Source organism: Vipera ursinii (assembly GCF_947247035.1).
Source record: "Vipera ursinii genome assembly, chromosome: 1".
Lineage (NCBI taxonomy): Eukaryota > Metazoa > Chordata > Lepidosauria > Squamata > Viperidae > Vipera > Vipera ursinii.
Genome location: NC_139512.1, coordinates 179,165,555 through 179,183,834, shown reverse-complemented (window position 1 = coordinate 179,183,834; position 18,280 = coordinate 179,165,555). Strand labels below are relative to the sequence as shown.

Here is an 18,280-nt window from a genome sequence, read left to right as displayed (position 1 = left end):
AGGTCAGAAGCATCCAATAGGGTCTTGGTTAGAATGCCAAAATTTGAACCCAGATCTTTATACTTTACAGACCAGTTCCATATTTAGCAGTACTGTTTAAAGTAATCATGAGTATTAAACTCTTTCTTTGGGCTGGGGCAGAGAAATTTAAATGATGAATCAGATAGCAAAATTGTATAATATTTTTATAAACTTGTAACTATTACAATATTTCCTTGTAAATATATATTTATGTAAGACCTGGTCTGAAATCTGTTGTCCTGTTCAATAGGAGGAAGTGAAGGAAGTGCAATATTCCAGGTAAATAAAAGCGAGAACACAAATATCCTAACTTTCCTGATCTGCATGTAGCCCACTCTGTCAAAAAAGAGTTATTACAGTTTTGCCTGTCTAGCTTTAAAGTTGATTTGAAAATTATCTTTCTATATGACTGTGTGCATGATTGTAAAATCTGAAATAATTATTAGTTGAATCTATATTACTTTGAATTATCTGGAGATCAGGATTAAACAGCATGAAACACAATGGCAGAATTCACACATGCTGTTCAGCCATTTTGTTAAGTTTGGGATAGCAAGTTGTACGAACTCCAACATTGTACTTTGTGTGGTTTGTAACTTGGCATTATTTATAAACAGTTGTTGTAATTTATTCAATAAAACTAGATTAAATAAGATCTAATTTAACAAGTGAAATCAGCTAGTGAGAGTTAATTGTATTTAAAATATACAGAGGCATGTCTTCATCTGCCCAAAGAAAGTATTTCAGCAACTTTTATAATTACTTGTTCTGTTAGTTCTATATCTTTCACTTTACAGCTATTGTCCTTTCTTCATGTTTCAGCTACTGGAATCAGCTGAGACATAGCTCAGGGCTTTTCGACCAGGGGTATGGGTACCACCTGTGGTACATTGGCACCTAGCAGGTGGTACGCGACCATCCTAGAAAAGTGGTAGCGTGGGAGGGGAATGAGCTGAACGGGTGGCAGCACCACACAAGCCTGAGCGAAAGATGGCTGGAGCTGCAGGGCTGTCAGGGCTCAGCGAAAGTGCAGGGCTGTCAAGGCTCAGTGGAAGTGCCAGGATCAGTGCCAGGCTCCAGCTGGAGCTCAGCGCTGATCCTGGCACTTCTGAACCCAGAAAAAGTGCCGATCAGCTGGAATGTTGCAGCATCTCCAGGGTCTTGTGATTTACATTCAGATGCTTGGCAACTGATTCATATTTATGACGGTCACAGTGTCCCAGGGTCATGTGAAGTGACTAAAACCTGCTGCAACCACCCAGCACACAGAGGGAATAAAAACCAAACACCCCCCCACCCCACCCCCACTGCCAATCCTCAACATAAATGCTCACAACAATGAAAACCTCAGACGAGGAAGAGCAGCGCCGGGCAGGCAGGTGTCTTGCTCAGCTGTGGCTTGGGGGGCACTTTTTTCAGTGCCATTGTAACTTCGAACAGTCACTAAGTGAACTGCTGTAAGTCGAGGACTACCTGTACTTCATCACTTTTTTCCTTTTTTTTTTTTGGTCATCAGGTTTTTGACACCTTGCTAGGCGACTGGTGGTACTCAGATGTTGCCATATTCTAAAAGTGGTACAATGGGTGAAAAGGTTGAAAAGCCCTGACATAGCACACCGCTGTCTCATCCTTCCTCTGGCTTAATGACTTCATCTCTGGGAGCATCTGTTACCATTATTATATAACTTGATTTTATTTCTGTTGAGTGTAAGTAATGCTTCAGATTTTCTTCCATGAAAGAAAATCATGTGCACAGATATAAGAGTATTCTACTGTTTTTTAGATTGGTGTTGATATATTTCTAGTTTTTAACTCTGTTTCTGTAAGCTACCCTAAACATTTAGGAAAGTGGGCCAAGTACTGTACACATATTCACGATATTAAATAATGTTTTATTTGTGTATGTTCTCTTAGTTTATGATATGAACACTGTAGAGACCATGCCTGCTCCTAGCCCGTGTTATTTTGTGGCATTCTAAAAAAAAGAATAATTGAAGTCTACGTCATCTGCTGTGCCTGTAGCACTGAAGGGCATCCCTTCTTCCCACCCACTCTTATCTTCATTTTGGAACATAGGCAATCTCACACAAAATAGATAATTATTTTTTTTAAAAAAGGAACAAAGAATATGGATATATATTTGACTTTAATAACAAGCAAACATTGAGTAAGCAAAGGAAGTAAAAAGATGGAATTGTTCAGATTGTAGGGTGCATAAAGCTTTGGGTAAACCACAAGATAATGCTGATCTACTCTTAAGAGGCAACTCTGCTCTTAAGTTCAGAGTTCCATAAAACACTTATATGGGGAATATGAATGCTACAAGCGATTAGATTTTAAACACAGAATTTTTAAAAAGTTGCACAAATGTCTAGTTAAAATGTTTAAATCACTTCAGATCTAAATAAATTCTCTCTGTCTCAATTCTTCCTGGACTCCTCCTTATAGTTCCCTGAAGATTGCAATTAGTTATTTCTAAAGCTGTTGGAGAGGGAACAGAAATCCTATGTCTTTTTTCAAAGTCTAAAAAGATAAAAAAAATTCCCCTGTAACAGAAAGGGGGCAGTTCAGAGGAGGCTATCTCCCTATGTGTGTGATCACAAGCCATGCCTCAGTCATCTTGATAACATATTAAAACTAAAATACATTTGCCTGACAATGAACGCAGGGTGGCCTTGCCTGTCCTTTTATAATAGTGCAGACTCCTGCTTAGAGTATGTGTCAAAATCCTCTTCTTAGAGTATGTGTCAAAATCGTCTTCATGCTCTGTGAAATTATTAAATTCCTCTTCAAAAACCAAATTATTTCCTTCTAACTTAATCACAATATGAGTGATTCATATAGACTTTTTGGCAAAATAAGCTTAGTTCCTCAGAGGAGCAATATTACAGATCCATAGAAAAGCTTCTTGACTGGGCTGCTGCCATGAAGTTCTTTGTTCCCAGACTATTTGTGCTTCTCATTGGCCTCCTGATGCCAACATTGAGTTCAGCTTTTTTTCCTTTGGAATTGCCTTTTTCTATTTCTATGCTTTTTCCATATTTCCTGTAGCAGCAAGTAAATGCTCAGCTCCATTCAGTCACCCCAACTCTACCCCAAATTAAGGCATTACAGGGTTGTAAAAGAGGGCTTTTTGTAGATCTGTCCCTAATAACTCATTTGCGCTGTTGACCCTTTTTATTTAAATCTACCATCAAACCAGCTCTCACCTGATTAATGGCCAAACTTCCATAAATTAACTGGTTCTTAGCATAGATATTTCACTGATCGCTTAGTAGGCTTGTTTTCTGGGACATCTTCCCATGGATTAGAAATATATATTTTAATGTCATGAATTTCCTTACAAGAGGGGTGACAGTTCCCACATTTAATAAATTTTGCCTTCACCCTAATTTTCATTGGTTTGACTTTGTTTCTATTGCAGTACTTTTTTCAAATTATATTGAATATAATCCCTAATGATGCACTAAACATCTAAGATTGTCAAAGGGCAACATTGCACATGCATGCAGATTCATAAGAATCTATTCGTAGAAATTTACACTCTGTTGAATGCAGCAGGTACGGAGCCCATAGTGGACATTGAAATGGAAGCAAATGGACATCATGAAACCCTTATTTCATATACAGTAGTAATGGTGCAGCCCCAGAAATTTGGCATTGGATTGGTACTTTGTATACTAGCACTGCAGCAGATTGAAAACATTGTACAACATCAATAGCAATGTGATTGCCTAGCCTTGATCCTGACCAGTTGGAGGAATACACAAATCGTGGCGCTGTTATTTGTGTTTTAGTCAGTTCCCTTGCTTTTAATAGGCTGTCTGAATCAATCTATTTGATAAACTGTTCTAAAAAGATCACTACAGCACAGTTTCCTTAGTGAGTTGATATCTTGCCTGGCATACCCACCTGTATGTTAAATTGCTACTTCTTTATATAATTCTATGTCATTGGATTAGTTGCATACTGGAAATTAGTGGGAAACAAGCAGGAAGTTGTGAAGGCTGTTAATCACATGGAGTTCCTGCCAACAAGATTTGTTGCTTTGCTAAATAAAGATACAGTGGATCATGGGAAGATGTGGTATTGATATTGAGAACAGCTTGACCAAGAACTTCTGTTAGAAATGCTTAAATGCTGCTACATTATTATTTCTTTGTAAGAGAAATTCATGTGAAAAATGATGAAAGACATACAGCACATCAATTCTTTTTGCTTGGATCGTTCTTCATTAGTTTAAATAAGATCAGGTTTCTTTGCAAGATTAATGTCTGGGCTGCCATGTTTATTGGTTGGATCTATTTTAGATAAATGCCAGAACTCTAGCTTTGGTTGCTGGGATTGGAGTTTAGAAAGTGTGTCTTACCAGTTTCATCTGTGAGCCAGCAGTGATTGACAAAAATAGTAAGTCATAAGAAATTGAAAATTGGTGGCGGGGGGGGCGGGGGCGGGACTGGACAGTTAACTGAGCAGAAACTGGAAACTGTGACGAATAAAAATAAATAGTTGGATTGGATGTTTCTTTTTAAGCATTGGAAGTCTTGATTCTCAGTTTTCTCTCCTAAGAAAATGGAACAAAATAAATAGGTTATATTCAACTTTTCAGTTCAGAGAAATGTAAACCTATCCTTACCAGATACATAGAAAATGGATTTCTTTTTGTGTTATTAGAGAGCAGGTATTATTATTATTATTCTTACAGGGAAATAAAACCAGCAGCATTGCATTTGGAACATCACGATATAGAATAGATAATCTGTTGTCCTGCAGAGAAAATGGCTAGTCTTCCATTAACCAAGACTGCACAAAAGAATGAAATACAGATTTGTATCAAGGAAACAAAAGATTCCCTCTCATTTCCACTGTTGTGATGAAAAACATTTTGTTAGCAGAACATAAGTAAGCATTTCTGTATTTTAATTTATACTTTTTTGGGAAGAAAACACAAAGGGAACATTGCCCTTTATTGTATGATGGTTAGTGGAAATAATTTTGCTAGTGTGTAATGATTATGAATCATATCTTCTCATCTCAGCCTTACAGATGGCAACTGAACTATGTGTTTTAACTGATAGCTTTCAATCAGTGTTAATGGTTTAACATAAAAGTAACAGAATTTTGTAATGAGATAATATCAGCCCAATACAGAAGATACCACTAAGTCTGAAATTCTACAAATTATCCTTGGAATAAGTTATTATAAATTCAGTGGATCTAATTCTGTGATATGTATGAGAAACAACTGTAAGGATACCAGCCAGTTGATCATTTCAATACATTTTTGGAATATATTAAAATATGCAGTATTTAACTTGATAAATTGCTTGTTTAAATTATAGTGAAAAAGATATGCATCCAACCAAAATGATGAAAAAGAAATATGGTACACTTATACTTTATTTCAAAATCTCACTCGTTTCCTAAGAAGACACTGAATAGCAGAAATGAGAAGTGCACATTGTGTACACATTAGATAACACTACTATACAAATAAAACACATAGAAATCAGTATGGGGACATGTAAAATATTAATAAATAAGTAACTAGTAAAGGACTAGCAAAAGGAGTATACAGTGTGGTAATTGTTTTGGAAATAATAAGAAATTTAAGGGGGGGGGGACTCTAAAAATTGAATATGGGAAAAATATTGTTCTGTTTTCATATAGGAGAGGCCTAGGCATTCTTTAAGATCCCTGAAGTATTATTTTAGGGACCAAAAAGCGTAGTGGTGGAAACATCGTCTTATCAGTTCTCCTTCTTTATATAGAATTTTTAACTTAATATTTCCCTTTAGTGATAACTTAGTTATATATAATAACTTAGTTATAAATTATGTTATTATTATGCATAAGTGACTAAATATGCACTAACATTCTTCCAACTGCTGTGCTAACAGAATGCTGTGTTTTGCAATCTGGTACATTCCTGCATAATTTATTTTCTAGTAACTGTACAAATAATTCAAACATTTTCAGGCAGATATAGGTAATCCCCGAGTTATTTCAGTTCACTTAGCGGCCATTTGAAGTTATGCGATAAATGCTCCCTAGTGTTTACAAACAAGTCCCAAAATTAATTAATGTGGCAGCACCATGGCAGTTGTTCGCCCTTACAATGGACCGCAGAGTCTCTGCAATATTCATACTATTCCCCCCCCCCGCTCCCCACAACTGTTTCCCCCTCCCATCCTCCCGCGCCAGACTCACTTACCTCTCTGCCATGGTTTCTTTGCCTTTGAGGGAAGGGAGAGTCAGCTTGTAAATGCTTTTCATGCTGAGAGTGAAAGGTTCTGAGGGCCGCGATCTTGCGCAACTTCAGGCACCAATTCTGATGTGTGCCTGAAGTCCCGTGACATCACGGTCCCCAGAACATTTCACTCCTGGCACGAAAAGCATTTGCAAGCCGATTGTGTCACTCCCAATGTCTGGCCAGATTGCAAATGCTTTTTGCATCACAGGTGAAAGGTTCTTGGTGCTGTGATCTTGTGGGACTTCAGGCCTCAAGATCACAGTGCCCAGAAGCTTCCAGTCTCCGGGCAAAATGTTTGCAAGCTGACAGGAGGCATTGGTTCAGCAAAATCGCTGCCTCAAAGCATCCGGCCAGTTTGCAAACACTTTGGGCACCAAGACTGAAAGCTTCTGGGTGCCATGATCTTGCAGCCTGAAGTCCCGTGAGAACACAGCACCCAGAACCTTTCACTTGCAGTGCAAAAAGCATTTGCAAGCTGGCCAGATGCTTTGAGGCAGTGATTTTGCTGACCCAACTCCTCCTGTCAGCTTGCAAACAGTTTGCGTAGAGACTGGAAGCTTCTGGGCACCATGATCTTGTGTGGCAGAGAGGCTGGGGAGGAGACAGTGAACAAAATCAAGGGTCATGTGTGTTACCCCTCCTGACTTCCCAGATGCACTTTTGAAATACGGGACTCTTCCATATTTTAAATATAAACTTACAATGTACAATATAAGATAGCATGCAATAAGCACAATTAGCATTAAATTAATATTTAAATTCTATTGATATAATTAAACTCAACAAACAGTAATTATCTTATGTAGGTATGGATGTAGAAGAACTCTGTTCAGAAAGCCAATCATCAGGAATAACATTTATTTAAAAATTTCTGTGTAGTGCCTAAAAAGGGTTGAAAAGACCAGAGAGGTGTTGTCTGTATATTGCATTTTTGTAATCACCTTGAGTCACATGAAAACAATTTACAAATTTTTGTGTGTATAAATACATGGAAGTGTCACCATAGTCACCACCCTCTATCCAGTTGCTAGCCAAGTAACTCTCAAAGATGCAATCCTCAGAGGGCCTCAGGTAAAGATTTTAGTGTGCTAAACCTATGGGAGAATCTTCTAGGGTTGTTCAAGATGGCTGAGTAGAGCCTGAGATAAGTGGGTCAAAAGGAGATTTCAGTAATTACACTTAAGTTATGCCCTTAACTTTCTACTGTTTATAGGTGCTTTCTGGTAGTACATGAGAATCTATTGTAGCTAATGTTACTTCAGAATATTTTATCATGTTTTACAGGAAAATCCAGTTTCTGTAAAGAATTCTTGCTGAACCACCAGTACTTCTTCATTCAGGAAGAAAAAGCTGACAGCAACTATTATACATGACAACATTTACAAATGAACGTTGTTTCAAGCTCCTGAAGTGAAATGCCCATGGCAATGAAAACTATATTGATTCTGTCCCCAGCAGGATAGAGAAATACCTGCAAGAATCTTTCCAGAGATACCTCTTTGTCTTTTGTTTTATTAAAATACTCCCAAAGATATAGGTCTCTTGACCACAAACAAAATGGAGGCCTTAGAAGTTGATGACATCAGTCCAGCCTTGGAAGTGACCGAAGACTTCTTCAGTACCTTTGATGCTAAGCTGGAAAATGTACAGCCACTGGAAGTTTATGGCATTCAGGAGATTCCTGAACTGGTTGGATGTGACGCATTTAATAAAATCACAGCCTGTGGAGATTTAAGGAACATTACTTCTTTAGGGAAGAATAACCTTGTTTGGGCACACTGCAAAAATGGAGTTTCAGAAACCAAAGTAGAGGCTGCATTTCCTGCCAAAGAACAGTTTAGAGTGCAAAGGGGAATGGTGCCTGACAATCTCTCCTGGGTTGAACAGGGAGACACTTCAGCTCTTAATATCTTTAACATCTGCCAGAAGAGGAAGAATCGGCCCCGTTCTGTGAATGATGTTATAGTCCAAAATGAGGAAACTTCCTCTTTCAAGCCAGGCCATAACCGGTCACATTCTGATATTAGTCACATAAATTGGGGCATCATCTTTAATAATGCCTCTCCGCAACAGCTCTCTAATCAGGCGAGCCAGTGCTCTAAACATTCATTTACACCAACTGGATTCAAAATGGGAAAAGATACTCAAGGGAATACTGGTAAGTGTTAATATTTGTCTCCAACTCTCCAGCTCCCAGAATTCTCCAGCCAGCATGGGGAATTCTACAAGCATGTCTGGTTGGGGAAATCAGGAAGTCCACAGATCCCAATTCTGGGAGTTAAAAGTCCACAAGTCTTAAAAGTTGCTACGGTTGGGCACTCCTTGTTGAGGAGTTTGCAGCACCGATTTCTGGATTCAGTTTCCAGTTCCACTGTGTATTCTTTAAATGAAAGAAGCAAGGGATATGAATAGACGTTGAAGAATATGCTGAGAAAGGAAGAGTCCTTGTCAGAATCTTACATTATAAATTATAGTAGGTAAGGATAATTGTGCAAAGCTTTCATACTCAATCCAATAAAACTGCAGACCCCACCTCTGTAGAGAATCTTAGTGAATGTATATATTTTGTGACATGAAAATTATTTTCATTGATTGATTTTATTTATTAAATTTATATGCTGCCCATCTCACTCTGCAAAGCGTCTAAAAGCAAAATGGAAATATTTGGATTGTTTTTGTTTTTTGTTATTTTCATTCTCAATTTCTTCCAAGTGGCCAAATAGTTAACATTCTGGGAAGATCAGTTTGCTTTGTGCTTCCTTCCAAACTTTCTGTCTTGTTGCTGTTTGGAAATTCTTGCTATTATAGCAAATTCCTGGTAGTAAAAACTCAGCAGTATTAAACCAAGAGAGTAATGAGTCAAGAAACCTCTCAGATGTTTCACTAATATATTAAGAAAAAAAATGCTGCCAATGCATGCTCATTCTAGATGTGATGTTTGATGTCTTTGTCCTAGTTTCTCCTCTATGACACATAATTTCCTTTAAATTATAGACGGGAGGGTCCTTTATTTAAAGGTCTTCTCAATTGTTTATTTGCCTAACACCCAAGTTAACCAATATCTTTGGCTACTTACGGATATGTTCAAGGATTCTGGAGAAATAAATGCCTTTGATTTATTTAATTAAATGCCATTTGGTCCTAAAACCTAAGTAAAACCTCCATGTTTAGAGACGTTGTACCTCTAAATATGTGATGCTCAGGTGGGTAAAGAATGAGGAAGTATTACTGCTTTCTTGCTTCTTCATTTTGGAAAGAACTAACTGGTAACAGCTGTACATAGTTTGCTAAATTAGATGGACCTTTGGAGTGATTTAATAAAGTAATTCCACTATCATATGCAGACAATAACACTACCAAAAGATTGTGGACCATGAGAAATGGAACCCAAGTTTTACTTACAGTATGATCTTTGCTTCTATTACCCGGAGAGGTTGTTAGAATACAAAGAAAGAGAAACGTTAGCTGCTCTCAGTGAGCATTTCTGATATATAACATACATTACAAAGATTGTAATGAGACATAATAAAGAAAAGGGATATAATCTGTAGAGAGAAAATATCTTATCCTGCTCTTTTCTCTGATGTTTCCTCCTTTAGGACTTGTTTCCCTAGAAATTACATTTCAAAGAAAAAAGGAAAAGCTACCCCAGATGTGGGCAATTTAATGTGATTATCTCCTATTTACTTTGAAGGGCTTTGATTTGCTCTGCCTCAATTGAATTTCCTTGTTTGGTGAAAGTAAAGAGAAATTTTGTTTCCCTTTTAGAAGCTGGAGAGAAAGCACTCTGCGAAAAGGTATTATTGTGTAGCTTTGGTGCATAAGGCAGGTGAGGTGGAAGAGGAGATAGACGTCTGAGGGAAGGCAGTGGTCAGGGAGCTGTGATCTGGCCAGCTTGTGCCAGCAACTGCTGCTCCAAAGAGTGTGCTGGATATGCATGTTAATCAAGTCATTCCTCGCTATTGTTCCTGTTGAAGTGGGAATCCAGTTCACAGTAGCTTGAGAGACAGTCCATAGAAAGAATGACTGGCTGTAGAAGATGGTGGGGGGGAGTGGGGAGGTGTGGATGGGAGGAGAGAGAGCTTTTGTCTTGCTTAACAAAAGAGGAGCAAATCTCTGAGACAGTTTGAGGCAAGCAAGGAGAGGAAAACAGGGATGGACGTGGCATGAAAACTAGCAGAACCTGAAGTGTCTTTTGTGCTTGCTGGAAATTAGAACAACTGATGGGAGTTCTAGTTGGATCTGCAGTAGCCATGCGGCTTCTCTTTCTGGGTTAACAGAAAAGGAAGATGCCAGTAGAATGTGTGCCCATTATCTACACTACAAAGGCGTGGTGGTGGTGGTGGTGGAGGCTCAAAGAATTAATGAGTTCTGAGTTAACACAGAAATTGTAATAAATCCTAGAACCAGAGATGGAAGACAAATAAAATTGGCTTCTACTCATACTGTATCCTTTTGTCTCATCGACAACTCTTTCCTTCAAATTCAAATTGAATTTAGTTTCTTTGTTGCCTGCAAGTTAAATAAAACCTCTCTTTTTAGGGGTTTTTTCAGGGAGGATAAAATACATGTTGGCAGAGCAGTCTTCTATTACTTGCTTTAGTTCAGTGTGATAGGAGAAACATATGGTACCGTGTATTGGAATAGTTATATCAGATTCAGTTGGGGTAAAATGCACAAATGGAAAATGCAGACACATCATTAAAAATATTTCTGAAAACTGGAGGAGGTTCATTAAATTCTACAGCTGGATGGTACCAATTAGGCCAGTGTTTCTCAACCTCAGCAACTTTACGTTGTGTGGACCTCAGCTCCTAGAATTTCCCAGCCTGCACCATTCTGTTCAAAAATCTAAATAAAAGCTTTCCAGGCAGATGGTAGCTTCCTTCTACATGGAAGGAAGTGTGTTCTACATGGAAGGAAGTGTGTTCTACATGGAAGGAAGTGTGTAGTGGGGTGCCCCAGGGCTCTGTTCTGGGCCCAGTGCTCTTCAATATCTTCATTAACGATTTGGATAAGGGGATAGTTGGGGAACTCATCAAATTTGCAGACGACACCAAGCTGGCAGGAATAGCCAATATTCCAGAAGATAGGCTTAAAATACAGGAGGATCTGGACAGACTCGAACAATGGGCGCTATCTAACAAAATGAAATTCAATGGTGAAAAAAGTAAGGTTCTACATTTAGGAAGGAAAAATCTAATGCACAGGTATAGTATAGGTGGTACCTTGCTCAATAGTAGTAACTGTGAGAGGGATCTCAGAGTCCTAGTAGACAATCACTTCAATATGAACCAGCAGTGTGCTGCAGCTGCCAAAAAAGCCAACACAGTGCTAGGCTGCATTAACAAAGGGACAGAATCAAGATCAAGTGAAGTACTAATACCACTTTACAATGCTTTGGTAAGGCCACACCTGGAATACTGCATCCAGTTTTGGTCACCACGATGTAAAAAAAATGTCAAGACTCTAGAAAGAGTACAGAGAAGAGCAACAAAGATGATTGGGGGACTGGAGGCTAAAACATACAAGGAACGGTTGCTGGAATTGGGTATGTGTAGTTTAACGAAGAGAAGGGTGAGGGGTGACATGATAGCAGTGTTCCAATATCTCAGGGGCTGCCACAAAGAAGGAGTCAAGCTATTCTCCAAAGCACCTGAAAGCAGGACAAGAAGCAACGGATGGAAACTAGTCAAGGAGAGAAGCAACCTAGAACTAAGGAGAAACTTCCTGACAGTTAGAACAATTAACCAGTGGAACCACCTGCCTCCAGAAGTGGTGAATGCTCCAACACTGGGAGTTTTTAAGAAAAGACTGGACAGCCATTTGTCTGAAATGGTATAGGGCAGGGGTAGGCAACCTCGGCTCTTTTATGACTCATGGACTTCAACTCCCAGAATTCCTGAGCCAGCCAAGCTGGCTCAGGAATTCTGGGAGTTGAAGTCCATGAGTCATAAAAGAGTTGAGGTTGCCTTCCCCTGGTATAGGGTTTCCTGCCTGAGCAGGGGGTTGGACTAGATGACCTCCAAGGTCCCTTCCAACTACTACTACTACTTCTTCTTCTTCTTCTTCTTCTTCTTCTTCTTCTTCTTCTTCTTCTTCTTCTTCTTCTTCTTCTTCTTTTCTTCTTCTTCTTCTTCCTCTTTTATTATTATTATTATTATTATTATTATTATTATTATTATTATTATTATTATTATTATTATTATTTAGATGGCTTTTAGTCTCTTTTGGGCACATAGCACAGTAAAGGGGAGCTCAACAGTTTGGTTCCACCATCAAATGGCTGCTGTTACAGTTTGGAATTTTTCTTTTCTATTGGTCAGAATCTGCCATTATATTCCCCCCTCCTATACCCATGCTTCTCTTAAAGCTAAAATTACCAACTCTTACATAGGGCTAGTTTCTAGTCCTCTGATCATCCTTGTTGTCTTATGCCACCAGCCCAGGACCCCCTGTACTCTTCTCTCACATAGTACCAATTAAGACACTTCCCAACATATTTTGCATCCCCACATAAGATACCACACTGCCAGGCATTTGCCATTTTTAAAAACAATTTCCAGAAAATGCTCTTCCAGAAAGAATATCAAGCAGTCCTGTACATGTTTACTAAATCCTATGGTGATCAGTGGTGCTTACTGTTTAGCAAATGTCCCTTAGGATTATGGAGTTTACAGTAGTAAAAAAATGATCATAGCTTAAATGTAAATAATATTAATATACACGGTATGAGGTGTAATTCACAGTGAAAAAGAGGTTCATCTTCCTATTGAACTTTTACAAATGTGAGAATAAATGAAAATATTAGAATAATAACAAATATCCTTTTGCCCAATGATTGTAGAAACATGTTTGCATTAAACATGAACACTAAACATGTTCCTTGGACAATTTAGAGTATTTTTTTTAATTTTGTGTGTTTATATGTGTGTATATATACACAGAGTAATAATACTCTTATGGAAGAACGAGTGAGAGAGGTAGTTTGAGAAGTGGCTCTGAAGATGATCTTAAAGGTACTTATGGGAGAAGGAAGTCATACAAATCATGTTCCGAGCCATTTTAATAGTATTTTGAATTAGTTCCAGTAATAGCCTGCAAGCTAGAGCAGCTGGCAAAGAATAGGCATAATATGATCATTTCTGCCAGCTCCCATTAACATACCTGGCTGCCTATTTTGGATCAGTTGTTTCAAGATCCTTTGTAAGAGCAGCTACCTGTAATTCAAGTAAAATGCTATCAAGGTGTAAGTTTGGAGCTCTAAGTCAGGGCTTTTCAACTGGTGGTACGCGTACCACCAGTGGTACTTTAGCACCTGCCAGGTGATATGCGACCCCTAGCCAAGTGTAGTGGGGGAGGGAACCAGCTAAAGTGGCGCTGCACAGACTTGGAGGAGATCAGCTGGAGTTGCAAAGCTTGGCAGAAGCCCCAGGATCGGTGCACGTGGCGACATAGTAATTGGAGCTGCCAACGCACCCAGAAGAGAAAAGGAGGAGGAGGGCGGAGAGAAGAGAAGAATAAAGGGCAGGTTTTGGCGAGAGAGGGAGAGAAAGAGCGAGAAGAGGCTTTTCTTACCTAAGCAGTGAGGAGAGACAGAGCAAGTGGCCTGTTTTTGGAGGAAGGGTGAGTGAGCGAGCAGCCTGTTTCGTGAGCGGCCTGTTTTCTGGGGAAGGGTCTGTGAGCAAGCGGTCTGATACTGAGCAGCCTGTTTTCGGGCGAAGGGTGCGTGAACGAGCGGCCTGTTTAGCACGGACTGTTTTCAGGCAAAGTGTGCGTGAGCGAGCAGCCTATTTAGTGAGTGGCGTGTTTTCGGGCGAAGGGTGCGTGAGCGAGTGGCATGTTTTCAGGGGAAGGGTGAGCGAACGGCATGTTTTCGGAAGGGCGAGCGAGTGAGCGGAGTGTATTTGGAAGGGCAAGCAAGCAAGTGGCATGTTTTCAGGGTAAGTGCTAGTGAGTGAGCAGCGTGTTTTCAGAAGGGCAAGCGAGCAAGCTGGGCAGGAGCCCCAGAATCAGCATGCGCTTCTGCAGGGGTACGGGGGCTCGGCAGAAGCCCCAGGATCAGTGTGTGCAGCTACAGCTGATCGGTGCTTCTTCTCAGCCCTCCAGAAATGCCGATCAGCTTGAGCCAGGTGCGGATCCTAGCACTTCCGCTGAGCCCCGAAGAAGCGCTGATCAGCTGGAGCCTGGTGCCGATCCTGGTGCTTCTGCTGAGCCCTGACAGCCCTGCAGAAGCATAGATCAGCTGTCAGGGCTCAGCAGAAGTGCCAGGATCAGTGCCGGAAGGAAGGAAGGAGATGGGAATGAGAAAGAGGGAGACAGGGAGGGAGGGAATAAGGAAGGAAGGACCGCCCCACGCACGGTAACCACAATGCTAATGCGACCCTCAATGAACTTGATTTTGACACCCCTGATATAAAAGGTTGTTAAATGAATCTGGTTTCCCCATTGACTTTGCTTGTCAAAAGGTTGCACGTGACCTTGAGGCACTGCAGCCATCATAAATATGAATCAGTTGCCAAGCATCTGAATGTAAATCACATGACCCTGAAACGGTCATAAGTGTGAAAAATGGTCATAGGTCACTTTTTTCAGTGCTGTTGTAACTTTGAACAGTCACTTAAGCAAACTGTTGCAAGTCAAGGACTACCTGTACTTTATCACTTTTTTCCTTTTTTTCCTTTTTTGGGGGGGGTCAAGTTTTTGACACCTTGCTAGGCAACTGGTGGTACTCGGATGTTGCCATATCCTAAAAGTGGTACAATGGGTGAAAAGGTTGAAAAGCCCTGCTGTAGTGAACCTAACCAACCTCAGTTGATAAAAGATTCCCAGCCACTGTGATTTCCTAAGCCAATAATGAACAACTTTTACTGGTCAACTTAAGCATTATAGAGATGTTTTAAAGCATTTATAATTTACCTTTGTTCAAACTCTTTTGTAGAACACGAGCCTACATATTCAAATATCTTGAAGAAAGGGTATGTAGAAATTAAGAACAACCGTGGCAGTTACTGGCAGGCTTTTTACGCAGAACTCTCTCCATATGAACTTTGTCTGTATGAACTTGACAAAAGCGGCAACCGGAACCTTCCAACAGTTTATCTGCTTTTGCACTTCCAAAGCATCAATGTGGAAACCAGTGTAGTTGATGCAGTCTTGTTCAATAATTTGCACCTGCAACTCAAAGCAGAATCGCCTTGGGAAGCTTTGGACTGGGGGCAAAAGCTTCGGCAAGCTGTTCACTCTTCACTTCCATCGTTTCTGAGGCCAAAAGGAGACTTGGTGAACTCATGGAAGTTGGATAATGCTGAGAGCAGCCTCATTCGAAACCATGGCTTACGGAAGGAACCTGCAGAATTTTTCCAGTTGCCATCTTTGACCCCAAACATCAAGGATTACCAAAGCATTGTCAAGTCAGGGATTCTTTACAGGCTGACTCTCCAGAATAACTGGAAAGCATTCCATTTTGTACTCAGTGGGTCTCTTCTCGTGGCTTTTCAGATCGGTGGGCTTGATGAGGACCCTCTGTGGAGCTACAATATGGAGGCATGTGTCTCTGTTCAAACGGATATTCTGGATGATTGTGACTCTTGCTTTCAGGTGATCTTTCCTCAAGATGTGCTTCGTCTCCGCGCAGAAACCCTTCAAAGAGCTCAGGAATGGATGGAGGCTTTGAAGGCTGCAACCAGAGCAGCAAGTTTAGGGCAAAACCTGCAGGTGACACTTAGAAACAAAGTCCAAGGCTTATCTTGTGGAAAAGAACATAGGAAGACCAAGCGCCAGTCTGTCACCACCAGTTTTTTGAGCATTTTAACTACCTTGTCCTTGGAAAGAGGCCTGACTGCTCAGAGTTTCAAGTGTGCAGGTAAGTAATATAAAAGAAGATGTTTTGTCGTTCCCAAACCACTTCACTAATCTATCTACACTGCATAAGAGTGTCTCAGTTTGGTATTTTTGGTGTAGCACATAACTTGGTTGTTATTCTGTTTGCAAACCAAGAGTTGGGATAATTTGAAAGTCCACAGGCACTTCTTCCAAGGGTTCCCTAATACAGGGCTTTGGTACGCGGCATCGTGGTGGTATGCGGCATCGCTTTCCTCCCCCCCACCTCCCCTCTCCCCGCTCCTTCCCAGCTCACTTGCTGCCGGAAAACATGCTGCTTGCCAGCAGCCTGCAGAAACCTACCAGGGCGCGCAGAGTGCAGGCGCAGAGCGAGGCCCCGCCCTCCCCTGGGACTCAATTGTGCAGCAACTGTGTCATCCTTCCCCCAGTATGAGTCTGAAGGGGACAGAGACATCCACTCCCTCGGCAGGTAGGTGTCCATCTTCTTTTCCTCCCTGCCCCCCCCCCCCCCGTGAGCTTGCGATACCCCTCACAGCCCTCACATTGCCTCCCGGGGCTCAAGAGTTTTTCCCCTCTCCTCTTCCCGAAATGCCTGGCTTTAGGGAGGGGAAAGCAAAGTGGCCAGACAGTACTTGCCCTCCCCGAGGACTCATCCCACAGCAGCAGGTGGGAATTGAGGCCCACGTGTTTTTTCCTGATGCGCATCAGGGCAGGCGAAGCCATCAGAATGTGGGTATTGAGGGAAAACCGCGCCTGCCTGATTCCTTCCCCCCACACACACACTGTTGGTGACTCCGTACAGCTGGCCCCGACCTCCGCTGACCGGAGCCGGCTGTACGGAGTCGTCAGCTGATCAGCGGCCCTGTATGCAGCCTCCCAGGCGCACAGCGTCGTGCTGACCTGCCAGGAACTCTGGCGACTCCATATGGCCGGCCCCGACCTCCGCAAGTGGAAAGCGAGGGAGATTGCCAGGAGCTCAAGATCGGCATTTCTCAGCACGCGCCGATTCGTGCTCTGGCAATCTCCCTCGCTTTGTTTCAGCTTGCTTTCTGCAACAGAAAGCAAGCTGAAACCAAGAGGTTTACAGCAAGGCAAACAATTGGGATGCGCAGGAGAGTGCGATTGGTGTTTGTCAACACGCTCCGATTCGCGCTCCTGGCAATCTCCCTCGCTCGGTTTCAGTAAGCATTAACTGGCCTCACTTAAGAAGCAACCTCAAGCTCCCAGAGAAGGAAGGGAGGGAAGGGAGAGAGGAGGGAAGGGAGGGAGGGAGAGATGGGAGGGAAGGAAGGGAAGGAGAGAGGGGAGGGGAGGAAGGAAGGGACAAAGAAGGAGGTAAAGAAGGAAGGAAAGAAGGATAATAGGATAGAGGGAGGGAAGGAGGGCACCTACCCCAGTCTCACCCCCCTCCACTAGAGACTCATGGATTCCACACACAGAAACCCACAGGCACCCTGCAACCTGAGGGAGGGACAATGGAAGGGAGGAAGGGAAGGAGGAAGGAACAAAGAAGGATTTAAGGAAGAATGAAAGAAGGAAGGGGCAATGGGAGAGAGGGAGGGAAGGAGGGCACCCACCCCAGTCCCACCCCTATCCACCAGAGACCCACGGATTTCCCCCCACACAGGCAACCTGCAACCTGAGTGATGAGCTGCCCCTCCCCCTGGCCATTGACTTCACTTGTCAAAAAGTTGCAAAAAGTGATCACGTGACTCTGGGATACTGACTGTCATAAGTATGAATCAGTTGCCAAGCATCCAAATGTAAATCACATGACGCTGGGGATGCTGCAACAGTCATAAGTGTGAAAAATGGTCATGTCACTTTTTTCAGTGCCATCATAACTTCGAACAGTCACTAACCGAATTGTAAGTCAACTACCTGTACTTTATCATTTTTTTCCTTTTTTTGGTCACGTTTTTGACACCTTGCTGGGCGACTGGTGGTACTCGGAGAGTGCCTTATCCTAAAAGTGGTACAGTGGGTGAAAAGGTTGAAAAGCCCTGGACTAATATATATTAATTGTGGTAGATTGCCACCAGTCAGTCTGAATTTGCTGATACACCCTGGCCAATGCAGCTGGGAGTTCTTAAAATTTTCTCTTTAGCTATTAGAAAGAAAATGTTTTGTTTTATCTGGTTAAAATCAAGAATTGTGCTTGTT

At 41.5% G+C, this 18,280-nt stretch overlaps 1 protein-coding gene across 2 annotated transcripts in view; it reads left to right on the top strand.

Annotated features, from left to right (window-relative positions):
- Positions 1-18,280, top strand: part of PLEKHM3 (pleckstrin homology domain containing M3) — a 76,621-nt gene that overhangs the window by 575 nt on the left and 57,766 nt on the right. Inside the window, exons 1-5 of one of the 2 annotated variants that reach the window (XM_083354562.1) lie at positions 4,342-4,428; positions 4,727-4,923; positions 5,364-5,407; positions 7,559-8,432; positions 15,216-16,139. In XM_083354562.1, coding sequence (XP_083210688.1) covers positions 7,832-8,432; positions 15,216-16,139 — 1,525 coding nt within the window. In that variant the 5' untranslated portion in view covers positions 4,342-4,428; positions 4,727-4,923; positions 5,364-5,407; positions 7,559-7,831. Of the gene's footprint in view, positions 1-4,341; positions 4,429-4,726; positions 4,924-5,363; positions 5,408-7,558; positions 8,433-15,215; positions 16,140-18,280 lie in introns of those variants that run through there. The other variant, XM_083354563.1, reaches the window with a different exon arrangement.